We start from the raw sequence: 18,812 nt of genomic DNA, 5'->3' as shown, positions 1-18,812 counted from the left end.
TATTATTGAACAATTTCTCCATCTTTTAGTGGCAGCCATCGTATTAACCCCACAGGACAATAACATGCGAGTAAATACACATCAGTATCAGGAGTAATTTAATCTAATCTAATTTAGTCTTGTCTTCATGTTTTTAAATCTCCAAGAAAACAAACTTAATATGTAATCTAATAGTGGATAAACATGTTAAACTGAGCAGGAAGCTGTTAACCCAGTGTAAAAATTAGGTATGCACCGAATCCAGATTTTTGGGGTTTGGCCGAGTCCTGAATCCACTGGTTGAGATTGTGCTGCCTCCTCCTCCCATCCTCAGTCCACGAACCCAGTAAACACATGAATGAAGTAAACAGTGACTGTCCTTCCTTTGCTGTACCTGAAGTTGCTGCATTCTGGCTGCTGTCTGGAGATTCCTTCATGCACAACTCGTATTCTTTCAGATGTTTCAGACCAGATGTTGTAACGGCGGCCATGTTGTGTATAGTTTAGGGTCCTCGCCACCACCAGACCAATCAGCATTGAACAGATTGAACATGTAGCTGGACTTGAATGGCCTTCTTTTGACTGAAAGTACTGCCAAACAACAACTTGTTCTGCTCACCAGATCCATGTCCACTTCCTCACAGCCTACTGCATTGAACGCTCCACCTACGTAAACGTAAACACCTTCCCGTAATCAACGGCGCCGGCATTACGGCGACCAGCGTAATACAAGCGTAGGGTTCAGTTTGGTGGGAAAAATTTGAAGGTTCGGCTGAAACCCAACCCCGTCAAAAAGCCCAATATTTGTCCGAATCCTGGATTTGGTGCATCCCTATTAAAAATATGAACAGGGTTAAAGAAAATATTTAAATCTTTATGTGAACCTCCTTATACTAAAATTAGTATTTCTGATTAAAATGTATTTTTTCAAAAAACATTTCTTTATGATTCAGGAGGACAGGGCAATAACATGTTAATGAATACACATCAATAAGGCAAGTCTTTAACATTATTCACATTAATTATGTTTTTCATATCTCAGAGAAAATAAATTGAAGAGTAGATAAAAGAAACTTAAAAATGTAACAAGAAGCTGATATTGTGGTTCGAACAAACAAATGTTCAGGTTTGCAGAGATAGAGCTGCCAACATGACATCATGACTTCATGTAAACATACACGCCCACTTTCTTCAGCTAAATGGCGTATTATCTGTATGCATTTTGAGCTATCCGCGTATATGTCTACGCTGATGTAAGCGGATGTAAACGAACACGCCACGTGGCGTGTTATCGCCCTTTCATACTACTCGCTACGTCGTCAATTCACACGCAATCGCAAGGTAATATAAGTCAATGGAGGCCAAACGGCATTGATAAACACGCTGAAAAGCGATTATACATCTTGATAACACGCCAGTAATGGCATATGAATTGCAAAGTCCAATTATCATGGACATTATCTGACATTAAGCATTTCTACTTCATTGAGGCTGTTGTAAGGAAAAAGCTTAACGTGGTTTAATGTACCTAGACAACGATCAGTGATATGGAATAGGTCACTGATTTTTTGACAGTTTTCAATGGTTAAGAGGAGCAATATGAGAGAGAAATTTGGTAATCATTGATCGTTGTTTAGGTACATTAAACCACGTTAAGCCTTTTCCTTGCCATAGGCGCCAACAAAGAAGAAAACGTTAATGTGAAATAACTTCTATAATCGGTGGATTTCGGTTTAGTTTTTTTGACAGGCTTAAGTGGTCATGACAAGATATGACCATGATAAATTTGGTGATTATTGATCGTTGTTTAGGTACATTAAACCACGTTAAGCCTTTTCCTCGCCATAAGCGCCAATGAAGAAGAAAAAGTTAATGTGAGATAGCTTCTCTAATCGTTGGATTTCGGTTTAGTTCTTTTCAAAGGCTTAAGTGGTCATGATAAGATATGACCATGAGAAATTTGGTGATCATTGGTTGTTGTTTAGGTACATTAAACCACGTTAAGCTTTTTCACGTCAAGCGTTTTAGAATGTCCCGCTGTTTAGGTCTTGTTAGGGTCTAGATTCAAACTTCTTCCTGAAGTTTGAAAAAAACGGTGATATTGTTTTTGTATGGCTTCCAGGGACTGAACTCGTTGCTTCCAGCCTGGCTTGGCCTCAGATATCTCTCTGTCAATAAGCATGTCAATGTACTTGGCAGTAAAGAGAGGATTTGGCTTCAGTGTTTTCTCTTTAAGTTTGTTGAAACACTCAGTAGATCTCTCTATCAGTGTGTCCACCTCAGCCATCAGACGAAAATATTCAGTTGTCCCTTTTTTCTCCTCAAGCTTGGCTAGCCCAGAATTAACCTGCGCTTGCAAAGTTTTATATAAATTCCTGAGCTGCTGTAATTTTCTGAGGACCTCTTTAGTCATTGTCAAGCTTTTCATGTCTATGACATTCAAAGCAACAAAGAATCTTTTCAGGCTTTTTGTTCCCATGTTCCAACACATCTGATGAAAGCCTAAATCTTCATCTTCATCATACTCACTCATGCTGTCTGCTGCAGATGATATATTGTCTGTAAACAATGCCGAATTATTGAATTTGAAGTGAACTGGAAGCCCGTCTTTTGTTTTAGGACATGAGACACCTGAAGCAGCGATTGCCTTTAGAACCGGTGGTTGCTGGCCGTCTGCAGATGTCACCAGAACCCGGATGTTTTCTGCAACATCTTTGCCAAAGATGGAGAGCACAGAATCCAACAAACGTTTCTGTGATGGTGTGAGTTGTGTTAAAGTAGCCTGAGCTACGAAACACACAGCGTGAATTTCACTGAAACACTCAGCGGAGAAGAGACTGCGCAGATGTGCAATGATCTCCTCGTCTCTTTCTATGCCTCCTGTATCTTCAAAGCCTGGAGTGTCAACAATGGTCAGTGAGTAGTTGACTTTAAAACCCTCCTGGTGGTTGATTTTGTACACAGTGACTTCAGAGGTCTTGCTTTTAGTTAGTGATCTCAACTGATCCTTGTCAATTAATTTGAATCTGAAACTGTCCTTCCACTCTACACCAACTATGTAGTTGATCATTGCATTGATCAGAGTAGACTTTCCTGATCCGGTCACCCCGAAAAGCATTATAGTGCGATTTTGCTTCGTGCCTTCTTTGCCAAAACTGACTCTTCGACATCCACTGATGTTCATATCTTCTTCTGTCAGAGTCAGTTTATAAACTGATGGTGAATCAGAATTCATCCTTTTGCTTGTACTTCTGAGGGATTCTGTTAGCGTAAACTTTGTTGTGCGGACGTTAACAGCGATGCTTTCTTTGCTTCTGCCAGCTTCACCACAATCACATCTGACCCTGACAACATATTCTGTCTCTGACTGAAGCTCTGATATTATTGCCTTTTCAGCTCCTACCATCATTTCGTTCCACTGGAGATCTTCCTCTTTCATCCTGTTGTCTGTTTTGGCGTACTCCACGATGTAGCTCAAAATGTGGACATCTTGCCCAAGCTCAGCAGGTTTCTCCCAGCTAACTGATATCTCTCTTGAGTTCGGTTCAACTCGAGGTTTTCCAGGAGGGCTGCAAGGTAACGTTTTAGTGGAACCAGTGACTTCATTGGCTGGCCCAACCCCTACTGAGGTCACTGCTCTGCATCTGAACATATACTCTGTGTTAGGACTCAGAACGCTCACTGTGACTTCTTCAGCTTTTGATGCTGTCTTCTGTTTCCATCCATCCTCTCCACTGACACAGTACTCAATAGAGTAGGAGGTGATGTCCTCTGCTCCAAATCTGGGTGGAGAAATCTTCAGCGTCACACTGTTAAGGTCTATATCACTTACTGTCACTGTTTCAGGCTTTGAAGGCGGCTCAAAGTTCTCACTGACAGGAAAGCCTTCTTTATAAAGGTAGATGCTTGAACCTTTCTGTGTCTCATTTGTTGAACCCACTGTCATGAACTTAATGTTGTTGTTCTCCTTGTTGGCCTCTGCAAAGTCACTAAAGAGCTTTGCTTTATGCCTCATTTCTGCTACTTCTTTTGACGCGTACCATTTTTCCTCTTCTACATCATGAGTATGTGCATCCTGAGAGTTGTCTGTTGTTTGTTTTAAGTAGTTTGATAAAGCTGAGAGGTACGGTTCATCACGTCCCAGTGAGGTGAAGACAAAACACACAGCATGGTCTGCACTGAGACTTTCTTTGTACAGATGATTTTGAGATGGAATGATCTTGGTGTTTTTCATCATGTTGGTGAAAGATATCAATGTGTCAATTTCTCTCTCTTTACAATCCATCCAGTTGTTCAGGTTTTTGCTGTTGAAAGGAGAAGAATGTCTCTTCTTCAGGATCTCTGCGAGCCCATCCTCCTCTTCTCCTCCTCCTCGGATTGTTGGAAGTTTTTTTGCCAAGGTTTGTTGGAAGTCCAGCTTGAACTCAAAGCACAGTTCTCTAACTTTTTTAATCTTTTTGCTAATCTGTGGGAACTGCTGTGCAGTGGTGGTCCTCAGTGCATCATTGTACCTTATTTCCAGCTCACTGAAGTCCTCTAGGACATTTTGTGATTCTTTAACTAACCTTGCACTTATCTGACGGACGAGTTTAGCAGCAGAAGAATCTAAAGTTGTCAATGGCAACAGCCAGACCTTCATTGGTACAGCATTTTCTCCGTTAGCTCCCAACAGTTTTGGGAGGCTTTGGTAGACTTCTACAGCATCCTGAAAGGATGTAGGAGATTTCTGAAGGGAAAAGTCTCCAAAGAATCTGCAGGACAATTTGTCAACCTTTTCATTGTCTTCAATTTTCAGGGAACCTTTACCTTCTATGGCAAAGCTGGGAATCTTCTTGATCACCAACTTCAAGTTGTCCTGAATGTCTTCATGATCTTCGTTTTCGGACACATTGTGGTCAAAGACAAAGAAGGCTTGTGCCCCATAAAGAATAGCTGTGACTACGTGCGTTGCTAATCCTTTATCAAAGACATACGGATACTTCACATTGCCTCTTCCAAGATGATCCATTGACAGTTCCTTGACCTTTGTGGTAGCTTTGTAGTTCAGTGTTACTCTGACCTGATTTTTGGAAGTCTTACTGTCATTCAGGTATTTGGCCGATCCTCCAACCTCTACCAGTCCACCTAAAAAACTTGCCTTAAGTGATGCTTCAACATTTAGTGCTGAAGATTTATCTGCAATTGATTCAGATGCAACTATCTCAAAATCATTATAGTTCTGCGGTCTTTCTCCAATATGACTAATCAGGTCATCATGGTCCCACAGTGTCATTCCTGCAAAAGAAAAACCAAAAATTAGGTTAAACTTTCAAAACCAGCCCGACAGGAGAAGGTGTTGTTACGTCCTACAAGATACAAACTTTATTATTATCATTATTCTGAAAGTTTCAGCACCCTTCTCATCATTCTTCTTGATTAAATTATTTTAAAAAAACATAGAGCATGTATGATAAAGCTATACTGTACATATTGGTTCCGGTATTTATTGGTTATTCATACTAATGTTTAATATATTTATGTTTATGTATTCACCAACCACCAACGCAAATAACTTGTTACTTACTTGGCAATAAATCCCTTTCTGATTCTGGTTCTGATAATAAAGAGAGCCCTTTATGCTTTATAGAGAAAAGAGGGGGATTCGTTACACTTAACATTCGTGTTATAGGGCATCATTTGTGTTCTTGAACGCGGCGGAGCGGTGCAGATTGCAGTCAAATGTGTTGGGGACATGCCAAATTTGCTGGGCTCACCTGGCACGGCTGTGGTACATTTGGATACAACCTTATTTGGTGTTACTTCTTTGGTAGAAAGCAGTTCATAACTGGTCACAGAAAGATCTGTCAGTTCTCCAGAATATCCAGGACATTGTGTCAAGAAACAGATGTCCCTCCTCTTTTTATCCCAATTCCAGAAATGTAAAATACCTCCCGGTACTGATCACATTAAAATAATCTGGCTCCCCAATAAAAATGTGCTAAACTGATCAAAAGATCTGAGATAAAACGCTGTTGAATATGTCTACGATGAAAGTTTGGTGGAGAAGCGTTAAGAATCCTTACCAGGGACGATTGCGTCTTCGCGGCAGTCGTACAACATCCCGAGGCCAAAAGGCCGGCCGAGCGCCGCCATCTCCATCGTCCTGCTGGCTCCAGAGTCCATTGCTCAGCCTGGACTGGACAAAAATGGATAACAACTTGTTAGTTCACCTGTCTGACTGAAATATTTGGTTATATGTTAAACCACCCTGACATTTTGACTTTAATTGGTGCAATAAACATAAACATTACTCAAAAGCAAGAAGTGGGCACTTTATACAATAGGATGTTTCATGAAAATGATCACAAACAGGTGTATAAATGAATCAAAACTGATGCAAAATGTCTTAAAAAATAACCACAAAACATATTTAAAATGACCATGAAGAGAATACAGATACAAAGAAATCATTATCGATATCAGCACACAATATTTTATATTGTAATTTCTCTGTACGGCGAATATCCTTTTGGTGAGTTCCTGAGCTCATCCAGAACCTGAACACTGGAAAGTCTGTTAAAGACTTCATAATGACAGTGGGAAGTCCTCTTTATTAGTCTATATCAACTATAGTCAATCAAATTATATTTCTTTTTCTTGGATAAAATTCTCATCACACACTTGACAGCCATTTTAATTCCAGAACTTGCCTCCTTACATGCACATGTTCCACCAAAACATTTGTTGTGATGTGTGATTGTGATTGGTTTAAAGGAATGCCAACAAACCAGAGCATGTTTCTCTCCTATCCAGAAATGTTGTTTGGACTGGCCAGACCTTTCCTTCCCAGTGTTGTGGAGTCTATGACTATGAAAGACTACCTCTTTGTGACATCTTTAATCCCCAAAACTCTGAGATCTGCTACAGGCTCTTACATCCCAGAAGAATATAGACTGCATCAGAGGACACAACTGGAGATTCTAATCTAGATTCAAAAGACACTGAAGTTTACATTTTAAGTAACATGCATGTTAGTTATCTAAATGCCTGGTCAGAGGACAAAGGCTTTGGACGTTGTTGGGCTGTCTTGACTGACATGCCTCTTTAACTTCACATGGGGGACAGGGACAGTGGGCTGTTAATATGTATCAGGGTTGGTACTAGGGGTGGAGGAAAAAATTGATACAGCATAGTATCGCAATAATTTTTTCTGGCAATACTGTATCGATGAACAGATGCCAATTATCGATCTTATATGATATATGTGTTGGTCAGTCTGTCTCCTAGACACTCCCCATTTTGCAGCAATAAAATTGAAGTGAGATGAAGAAACAGAGAAATGTATCTTTTTAGATAAAACAGATAAAACAGAAGTTGGAAAAAAGGTAATACATTGCAATATATCGTGAGGCCTCTGGTGATTCCCGCCCCTAATTGGTACGCAGATTTCTGTGCCTCATTTTGGTGCCAATTAAATGCCTGGTGCTCCAAAATGGACCTTACAGGCAACAGAAGGATAACTACATGTGACGCTAGTTAACAATACACTCGGCAGCAGGCAACGTTAAGCCTAACGTTACCTATAAGATGGATTAAACATGGTTAAAATGCTGAAAGCTAAATGGTCTAAATTGTGGCTGTTTTTCTTGGGAAAGGATTCCATCACTGTCACAGTCTGCAGCTAAAGACAGCAGTAGACTAGCTGGAATTTGAGACATCATGGACACTGCCAGAGAAACAACACATAAAGGACTTAATGTTGCATTCAATTGCACCTTGTGAGCTCATGGTGCATTCAATGTTGTTGTAAATGAGACTGAATTAAAGCATGTCTATCCCCTTCTCTCCTAGGGAGTGGTGCCCCGATCTTATTCTCTTTTGAATATTAAACTAATTATTGTTGACAGCCAAAATAGAGTAAAGGCATTCTATAAATTAAATATTAATTTATTATAATGAATTAATTAACCATCTAAATATCTCCTACTATGCAATCATTACTTTACTCTTCAGACATTTAAAAAAGTTTTTTAAGTTGATCCGAACACTTGCTTTAAAAACATTAAGGCCTTTAGTCTGCAGACTACCTCAAGGATCATTCTAATTTTTTATAACTTGCATTTTGTTTTGGTAGTTTTGTCTATCATTTTTATCATATTAACTTTGTACTCACCTAGTTAATATCTGAGATCTGGGAACAAGGTTGACATCACTGTAGAGAAACAGGCGATCAGACAGGTTAGAAACAAATGTAAATTACAACATCCTCATTTTGTTTATGTTTCCATGTTTTTAAAACTCATTTTGTTTGTCTTCCTTTTTGTTTCTGTAAAGCAGTGTTGTATAAATGCTGAGCCCCATTTTCTTTTGAACTTGTCAAATAATCATGAGAAACAGTTCAGTGTCCCTTCTACTCTCATTCTATTTCTATGGTTATAATACAAAAAGAGGATCAGGTTTATACCAAATAATTTAACATGCCAAATATGTCAAAGCGTAATATATCCATTTTGCCATACTATTATGTACATATCTTTTGTCATGTGGGTTATATTATCTATATCAACCTATTCATCAATAGATTGATCCCTTCATTCCATTTCTCTCTATTGCATTACTTCACATTACTAACTAGACTGCAACCTCAGTTTATATTTTCATTGTTTGTTTGCTTCACCTGTTCACCTGTTGGTTTTTTGGGCATTGACAGAGATGGGGGGTGAGCCTGGGAGTGAATACTTTCTGTTGACTGCCACACTAACGCACTTTTTTTTACTCACAAAGTAACTTTACATTTGGTAACTGCAGTGCTAGTTGTATTTTACGTGTGGAGGAATAAATCATTGCAATACAATCTTGAGCGTGTCACAGTGTGATAACCCGTGTGTTGTCTTCCCATTGACCATGCAACTTTTTATTTTTCTGGGTCAAAATTTCAAATTAAAACTTTTTTTGGTGACGTCACTTTTTTTCAAAAACAATTGTCACTTTTTTCCGATGTTTTTGTCACTTTTGTTGTCACAAATTTCCGATGTTATTGTTGATGTTTTTATCGATTTTTCTGCACTTTTTTTAAACTTTTTTTTTTTTTTTTTCTCCAACGTTCTTTGATAATTTTTTTTCAAACAATATAAAATTGAATAACACACCCAAATTCAACAAAAGTAGTGAACTGATCATTTATTTTACTTGTTGGAACCATCCACGTTATGTTGTTGGACAATTTGTTTGAAAGAAACCCAAATTTCTGGTATAAAAACCTTTTGAAAAATGGGTCAAATTTGACCGGAGGACACCAGGAGGGATAATGAATCTCTCAGTGTTTAGTCCCTCGCGGCAGCACTTTTTTGGACTGCTTACAGCCGCAACAAGTGGTCTCCAACCTTTCTTCATCTAAGGGTTCCTTTAAAAAAAACTAAAGTGGCCAAGAGCTACTTGCATCACATCGCTTACATTTATTAACATAACTCACATAAGCTGAATGAAGCTACTTTTTGTACACGTATGAAATAGCAATACCCAAAGACTTATGAAAATCTTCACTTTGCGCCAAGATTCATCTTTGTGCCCATGGGCATGCTGGTCTTACATGAAGGCGTGTTCAGGTGCATTCTGGGAGTATTTCTATCTTGAGGCAGCGGGAAGTGATCGCGCCATTGACCAACAAAAACCTGGTCTAAAGTCAATAACGCAGCATTTCATTGTTATTTTAACAGAGCAGTAGTAAAATGCTCCTAAGCACGTGAACAGCATGCGGACACTATACTTGTTACACACACACATGCAGAAGATGACAAATAAAAATATTACGGTGCAAATCCTCCATCATAATAGCAATGCACTTAAGACACATTAAATTAGGTCTTATTTCTGCTCATATTTGTTGTCCATTGACGGCTGTGCTCAGGATTAAAACCTGTACAATGCTTCCCTCTGGTGGCTGCTACAACACACTGCCTCAAACACCACCTTCTACTACAACTGGTGCTGCTGCTTCGGCTGATAACCTTTATCTGTACAGCTTAATCACAAACTAGAGGGCGTTTCCTAACAGAGAGGAGCTGCTGAGTCATTTTAACGTTCAGAGCCTTTGGGTGAGGCTGAACGAACTGAAAGGCCTTAGTCCACAGCTATTTTATATGTTGTTAATATCAATGTACACTTTATTAACCCTTCTTGGGGAAATTAAATTTTTTCACTCCGTTTGTTATTTTCACAATCTGCACTAACTGTATATTGACTCTTCACTACATTCAGCATTTATATAGACTGTCTATTCCGGTTTACTGTGTTATTACTGACCTATAACACTAACCAGACCACTACTTGCACTAACTGTATATTTACTCTTTACTAGAATTCAGCAGTGTTATAGACTGCCTATTCATGTACATTGTGTTATTACCATATCACTTTCGCATATCCATCATCTTACTTACACCGCACTTTGCGCCGGCTTTGTAATGTTTACTCAATCTGCACTTCATAGCCTGTTGTATTCTGTATTCCTGTATTGTATTGAATGTGTGTCCTGCATGCTTATGCTTCTCTTGACCAGGTCACCATTGCAAATGAGAACCTGTTCTCAACGGCCTACCTGGTAAAATAAAGCTTAAATAAAAAATACAGATTATACACAGACTGAACTACCCCTTGCCAGGTTAATGTCAGAAAGTTAGATGTCAACTGTTAGATTTCAGTTAATCATCATCAATTACTTATTTTAAGTTACTGTAATCTCCTGAACTAATTAAAACATCACAGATTTAGGACTGTGAGACTGATACCTCTGTTTTGTAATTCACAGCATGTACATATTGTTCTGATGAAAAATTACATATTTTTTTATGTACATTCTGGTTTTAACTAAATTTGAGCAGATCTTGAGTTAATGTATTTTACCTTTGTAGCACAATGTACTCACCAGCTGTTGGTGCAGATTCTGCTCTTTTGTTGACAAAAACCTGATGGATTCTGTGGAATTTTTCTTCAGAGAGTAACACAGAGCACTGCAGCACTAGAGTATCTGAGACTATCTTTCATCTGAGGAAATGGTAAGTGTGACGTAGAAGCTATGCTCTTTCAGTGTTGCTCCACCTCTCAGTATCCAGTATACATGCACATGTAAATTATAGTATGGAGAAGGATAACCTTTACTATCTTCTTTTGCTTTCTCTCTTCTTCAGTCTGTTACTACTGACCTCCTTCCTTTCCTCACCCACCTAGTGAATAGCTGAAAAAGTAGCCAGGGTTCAAGGTTTATTTGTTGTCATTCTACAACACAGGGTTACCTTTCCTTTGCCATACACAAACCCATATATCTGTTTCCCTTCTTGGTGAACAGCAAATGCAAATAACTCCTAGAGAAATGTGTTTGTACAAAAAAAGTTTTTATCTTGGACGCATTTATGTTTGAGCTTTTCTTGGTCAATGTCATTAAAGTCTCTCAGTATCAAGACTGTCCTGTTTGATTTTGTACACAGTGACTACAGAGTTTACTGGAATTGTTGGGTCTTTGTAAATTATAGAGTGTGGTCTAGACCTATCCTATCTGTAAAGCGTCTTGAGAAAACTCTTGTTATGTTTTGATACTCTAGATACAATAAAATAGAATTGAGTTGACTTTCAGCTTGTGATCTTGACTGATCATCATCATCAATTAATTTGAATCTGAAATTGTCCTTCCACTCTACACCAACAATGTAGTTGATCATTGCATTGATCAGAGTGGACTTTCCTAATCCGGTCACCCCAAAAAGCATTATAGTGCGATTCTGCCTTGTGATTTCTTTTCCAAAACGGAATCTACGGCATCCACTGATGTTCATATCTTCTTCTGTGAGAGTCAGTTTGTAAACTGATGGTGAATCAGAATTCATCCTTTCGCTTGTACTTCTGAGGGATTCTGTTAGCGTAAACTTTGCTGTGTGGACGTTAACAGCGATGCTTTCTTTGCTTCTTCCAGCTTCACCCCAATCACATCTGACCCTGACAACATATTCTGTCTCTGGCTGAAGCTCTGATATTATTGCCTCTTCGGCTCCTGCCATCATTTTGTTACGAATAACATATGAGGTGATGTTCTCTGCTCCAAATCTGGGTGTAGAAACCTTCAGCGTGACACTGTTGAGGTTTATATCACTTACTGTCACTGTCTCAGGCTTTGAAGGCCGCTCAACGCTCTCACTGACAGGAAAGCTGCCTTTATAAGGTAGATGCTTGAACCTTTCTGTGTCTTCATTTTATTTTCAACAGCTTTCAGCTTTGGCATGATGATGGCCTTCCACAGGTCCCTCTTTCCTTAATGTATGTACTTCCTGTGGCAGCCGAAGACATTCAACCTGCCAAAGACAATTATGGTGCACTTCAAAACAGCCATCATTGAATCCATCCTTACATCCTCCATCACCATCTGGTACACTGCTGCCACTGCCAAGGACAAGGGCAGACTGCAGCTTGTCATTCGGTCAGAAGGCGATTGGCTGCAATCTGCCGCCACTCCAGGACTTTTACGCCACCAGGACTCTGAAGTGTGCTGGAAAGATTGTGGCTGACCCCTCACCACCCCGGGCACAAACTCTTTGGGCCACTCCCCTCTGGCAGGAGGCTGAGGTCCAACAGGACCACAACCACACGCAACATAAACAGTTTTTTCACCTCCGCCACTAGCCTTATCAACAAGGCCCAGAACCCACCCTGACTCTCTCTACACTACACCTCCGGCTCTACATGCCACTGTACCTACTCTGCTGTAGCGTTCCTTTTTACTAGTGTCTAACTTATTTTATATTTATTTTTTGTATCTTTATTAATACATACTGTGTGAATATGTTTATAATTATATTGTCTATGTTCTTTTTATCTTTCTTACAGTATATTTAGAGAATGTTTGACATGCACCAAAAACACCAAGACAAATTCCTTGTATATGTAAAAAAACGTACTTGGCAATAAAGCCCTTTCTGATTCAAATTCTAATGCTTTTTACCAAACTCTGTATCAAGCTGGGTGGTTGGAGACACAGAGACAGTGGACAGAGACTTATGAATTCATTTGTCAATAATAGCAAAAAATAATGTCTTGTTTATAATTGCTTTAACCATCCTGTTTTCCTCTGGGTCAAAATTTACACATTTTCAAAAATATAAATATGTTTCTATATCAGAATTTTGGGTTTCTTTCAACCAAATTGTCAAAAAAAAAAAAAAAATAACGTGGATGGTTCCACACAACACTCTTCGCAAGTAAATTAAATGATCAGTTTGCTACTTTCATTGAATTTGGGTGTTTTATTCAATTTTATAGCAATTGGAAATAAAATTAATAAAAGAACGTTGAAAAAAGTGACAAAAATGTCAGAAAAAGCTTAAAAAACTTTTTAAAAAAAACTTAAAACTTTTTAAATTTTGACCCAGAAAAACAAAAAGTTGCATGGTCGACAGGAAGACAACAATAATAATATAATAATTAATATACATGTACACGTGAGTTTGATTACTGCAGACCAGTTTAAGCAAGGGGTACTAAAGGCCACCTACCAGTGTTGGTATAACCGAGAACCATGGATACTCTGGCAAGATTTCATTCATGGTGGGTGAATGTTTGTATCCATGATCTGCACCAGGTAAATGTTTCCTGATTTGATTAATGAAATGTTATCTGCAGAAGGACTCAGCCTTTTCATCAGGTTGATATTGATCTGTCTGACTTCATTGCCGTCCCCCTCAACAGCCAAAGCATGATGCTGGATCACAGAAATATCTGCTATTGACATTGAGAATTTAAGAGGATCTAAGGATGCAATATACGGTCTAATTTTAACTTACAGCATGTTTTAAAAAGTACAATCTAGAAAACACTTAAATGCAAAAGGTTTTTAATACCATATAAGGGTTGAAAAATTACAAACGTTACGGGAAAACCCATCAAAACAAATTTAAAGCAAATAAAACACAACACAAGGTTAATTTCAACTGACAGTCATATTGGACTGGTCCAACATGAATAAATAAATAAGGCCATGTCTACAGAACAGGACATGTTCCACTGGTGGGACAGTACGACATATATAAATAAGGACCATGTCTACAGTACAGGACAAGTTTTACTGGTTGTACAGTATAAAAACACAAACACACACACACACACACACACACACACTGTAAAAAAGTACAGACCCATACAGTTATGTCAACTTATTTCTTTGTTTTAACTGAACAAGCTTATACAAGTTGTGGATTTTTAACTCAACTTTATGAGTTTTTGAAAGTTAAACTTGCATTTATTCATTGTGTCGACTATTTAAATTTTTTGTCAGATATGCATGTGTTGATTGAACTTGGGTATGTAAGTTAAGTTATCAGTTGAAAAAAAAAGCGTTGCCTTTCGAGTTTAAAATTACCTGTCTTCTTCCACGGCAAAGTTAAAGCATGGACACAATAAATTAATTATACACTGCCGATAAGTGATGTAGCCTATTCAAATTTCTACTAAAATATAACACGTTTCGCAAACAAGAAAGCACTAGTGCCATCGGCGGAGGGAGTACTTCAACAACTTGTGAATTTCACTCTTCTCAAATTGAAATGGAAAGTTCTTTTCAAAAGTCAAACGTTTAGCTCCGCCCACATTTAGCCCAACCCCGATCTGTGTACTGCAGTCAGGTGCTATTGCTTAACTGGCTGGTCAATTCCCATGATGCAAGGCGGTAAATAGAGTAAAATTTGCTGAAAAGTTTGCAGTTTGTTTGAAATACAAATGTAACTTTATGAATTCTGTTTATGAAACGTGGCTGCTTAGAATGTAGTGTTTTGTTGCCTGGTAATTGTCATTGTTGTGCTGGTTTACATCAGCACAACAATGTAACCACGTAACCATGACTCAAGTGACTGTTACGTTTGATAAGAAGAGCTGAAGTATTGTATTAGAATTTGACGGGTAATTGGCTTACATCAGCCTTTGATCTGTGGCATGTCACTTCACTTAGACTTACCTGTGTGCTGATAGGCACTAATGTGCAAGTGTCCCGGTAAATGGCAAATGGAACATGATCATTTCAGCATTTCAAGCTTAAAATCAAACACAACTAAGCTACACAGCCATCGGATGGGACGCAGCGCTCCATAAAATAAACTCAATATTGCAAACTTATCACATATATACTTAGTAGGGGTGGTACGGTTCACAAAACCCACGGTTCGGTTCGTATCGCGGTTTTAGGGTCACGGTTTTCGGTTCTGTACGGTTCTTGTTGTTACTTTATCTTTAACACTCCACAAATATACTTCAGCATATTATATATAAAAAAGACTTCCTTATCTCTCCCACCTGACATTCATACACGTGATGTGACCTGCAGCACTGCACACGCCACTGTTCTCTTAATACATCCCATAGATATAAACACGGTATATATCTCTTAATACATCCATGCACTCCACTTGAGGAGCAGTTGGCTCAGCTCCTCTCAAAATCTGACGAAAATCTTTTAAACTGACCTTTGTTGATCTGAAATGAAGACGGATTCAGCAACTACATAGTCTATTTCTATGTATTATTATTGTATTAATTATGTATAATTATAATCCAGTTAAACTTAAAGAGATGATGGTACTTACCTTTTTTACTGAAGTAAATCATCTGAATACTTCCACCTTTGATTCATGGAAGTTAAAATAAGACGCAAAGACAGGAGCAGATCTCTTAAAGGCAAACTACCTTTGCAGTCTTTCATTAAACAACTTATGTATCCATTTTCTTTATCTACTTGTGGTCTTTTTATTTAAATTGTCAGGGCCCCTCCTCCCTGAACTGTCTCCCCTTCCCTTTTGTGTGTCTCCCTTGCCTCTGCCCCTTTTGTGTCTGTGTTGTTTGAATCCGTCAGTCTCTTTTGGTCCCTCAGTGCCCTGAATCCCCACTTCCAGTGAAGGCACCCCGGCACCAAGGCTGCTGCAATCACTGCTCATCTACCACACCTGTTCCAGTCCACACACCTGGGGCTGATTGCCACTCTCCCTATATTAGGGAGAGGTCTGCCTTCAGTCCCTGCCAGATAATTGTTTCAGCCACGTAAATATCTCATACGTTCCTGTGCATTATTTAGCGATCTACAAGTCTAGTCATAATCCTAAGTTCCCGTAGTTTTTGCCTGTTTCTTTTTCCCTCATCGTGTCTCTGTTCTGCCTCCTAGACGCCGTTCTCCCTCCGCCGCCGGTCACTGCTTTTGTCCCCTTCCCTACTAATCTTCTGTTTGGACTCCTCGTGCCGACCTCTACCTTGCCCTCCGTGCCTCTGGACCCCCAGCCTGTTTCCGACTGTCCTCGCCAGCCGTTTGTACTTCTGCTGAGCTCCAACCTACTCATACTCGCTCCCATAACCTCCACGACGGAACCCCATCCACATTATTCATTTTCCAATAAACAGTTGTATTGTTGAACTCTATCTGTGTTCTGCTTTTGTGTCCTGCCCCGTCCAGAGCGTGACATAAATGTAGTTTGTTTTAGTTAGTTTTATAATTTATTTTATTAGTTTTTATTCTACTTATATATGTTACTTAATTATATGGATTGTTTTTAACAATTTAAGAGGTGTATGTACTTATTACCCACTGTTTAGAGCTTTTATTTATTATTTCTGTTTTTAATTAATTAATTTAGTTGATTTAGGGGTGGGTGGCTAGGTGGATGAATGGGGGGATAATGTGCTATGGGTTTATATGTGCCTTTGTGTGTGTGTGTGTATGTGTGTGTGTGTATGTGTGTGTGTGTATCTGTATGTGTGTGTGTGTGTCATGAAAGGCTGCTCCATCTCCCAGGCTGAACTTTTGTCACAGTACGTCCCTGGTGATAACTCTACATTTAAATTGTGAAACCAATATAAGCACTTATTTGTGCCAAAATGTCCATTACGTCATCAACACCAACATGTAGGCTATTTGGGTTGTGCATTATGTTAGTTGTGCAATACGTCGGATATTGGGGTTGTGCAACATGTTAGTTGTGCAATTCGTAGGCTATTTGGGTTGTGTATTATGTCTGTGCATTGTGTACTTTTGTACAATACGTACAGGGTTGTTCAATTAAAAGATGCCAATGAAAAGAGTTAATGTGCTTACATATAGGTACCTGTCTAATATATAGGAGAGCATGTTTTGTGTTGCATGAGAGTATGTGTTGAGAGATGCTTATTTTCTGTATTTGTGTTGTCTTTGTAAAAGCTGCAGAACGGACAGAGTCCAAAAGAAATCCATTTGGGGAAAATACAGTATATCTTATCTCATAAATCTTTACATGTAGGCCTAACATGACTTTTGAAACCTCTCACTCAAACTACACACCCATATCTCCAAAACCATGAGTTATTTCACAGACTTTCACTCAGTTTTCATTCACATGAAACACTTTTCATCAATTATCAACTAACAATTCTCTACCTAAGGCACAAAAATCTAACAAGAAGTGACTTGCTTTCCTTCTCCAAACAGCCAATCACAATGGTGCACTTATTCACCAGGTCACACCCCTACTCCTAGCGATGGAAGATATGGCTAACGTTAGCTCGACCGCAGTCGTTGGTTGCATGCATGGTTAGTTTCCATTCCAGTGAAATGTTATTGCATCAGCTCCTTCAAGGCCGTCAGATCGCCATGACAACCCTGAGGTGAAAAAGCTTGAAATGTAAGAATTTTGTAACTTTGTGTGGGAATACATATACACATACACATATAATAATAATGTGAAAAGACGACCTAAAAGTCTTGATTTTAAATTCTGACCCAGAAAAACAAACAGTGGCATGTTGGACGGGAAGAAAACACAAGTGTTAAAATAAATCATGTCCAAGGGGGCTGCAGAGGAACAGGCCACGCTGTAACTCCGAGTTTGGACACAAGGGGGCAGTGGAGCACCGAGCAAAATCTTCCACAGCAACACTGACTGCAAATCAAAACTTCTTGAAAGTGAATTTGTATCTAAAGATGTTTTATGCACCGAGTTGCATCCGAGTTGCGTCAACCAAAAAGGGCTGAAGTTTAGAAAATTAAAATTGATTTAAAGCTGACACGTTTTCATCATTTTACATTTATACCTCCTGTTGTCTTCGGGTCACATTTGACCCATTTTCAAAAAGTTTCTACATCAGAAATTTGGGTTTTAATTTAACCAGAATGTCAAAAAATAATAAAGTGGATGGTTCCATACAACGCTGCACAAGTAAAATAAATTATTCGTTCACTATTATTGAATGTGGGTGTTTTATTTAATTTTATATATTTGGAGACAATAAATTGATAAAAAATTGATAAAAAAAGGACAAAAATGTTGGAAAAAAAGGTTCAAAAAGTGGAAAAAGACAACCACAAAAACGTCCAAAAAAAACAAGTGCAGAAGAAAATCAACAGACATCAGAATAAGTGACAAAAGACGGGAAGAAGCGACAGAAAAAAAAAAAACATTTACATTTTTACGCTCAGAAAAAAAAAGCAAAAACGGCAGGAAGATCAACATGGTTTTTGAGGTTAAACATAGAACTGAGCCACACACACACATACACACACGCAGTGTAATCTCCATTTTTGTAGTGGTGTTCGAATTCTCCGCGGTTATTTTCATTCACTATATAGTCCACTATAAAATACCCACAATGCCCAGCTGATCTGAGCATACAGTACATAGGGGAGAGCAGGGTATGTTGTCACACTTGTCACACTGTCTAGCATTTACTGAGCACCATACATCACAATAGTATAAATGTCATACCAAATGGAAGAAGGAAGTCTTGGGAACATACAGTATGTTGTATTCAGCCTTAGCCTGGCCTAAGGTGCAAGCATTATGGGCCCATTTGTTGCATTTTAC

At 38.7% G+C, this 18,812-nt stretch overlaps 1 protein-coding gene across 2 annotated transcripts; it reads right to left on the bottom strand.

Moving 5' to 3' along the window:
- Positions 1–1,325: 1,325 nt before the first annotated feature.
- LOC114565489 (uncharacterized) lies at positions 1,326–10,983 on the bottom strand. Of its 2 annotated transcripts, none has more exons than XM_028593562.1 (4): positions 10,883–10,983; positions 8,132–8,170; positions 6,042–6,154; positions 1,326–5,253 (listed from the first exon to the last, which is right to left on the bottom strand). In XM_028593562.1, the coding sequence occupies exons 3-4, from the start codon at positions 6,139–6,141 to the stop codon at positions 2,021–2,023; spliced, it is 3,333 nt and encodes a 1,110-aa protein (XP_028449363.1). In that variant the 5' UTR covers positions 6,142–6,154; positions 8,132–8,170; positions 10,883–10,983; the 3' UTR covers positions 1,326–2,020. The 2 variants fall into 2 exon arrangements, with proteins under 2 accessions (XP_028449363.1, XP_028449364.1); XM_028593563.1 differs by having other exon boundaries at positions 6,042–6,149.
- Positions 10,984–18,812: the final 7,829 nt, after the last annotated feature.

This window comes from Perca flavescens, chromosome 12, assembly GCF_004354835.1.
Source record: "Perca flavescens isolate YP-PL-M2 chromosome 12, PFLA_1.0, whole genome shotgun sequence".
NCBI lineage: Eukaryota > Metazoa > Chordata > Actinopteri > Perciformes > Percidae > Perca > Perca flavescens.
The sequence above is the reverse complement of the archived record's forward strand: the minus strand, read 5'-3'. Positions and strand labels throughout refer to the sequence as shown.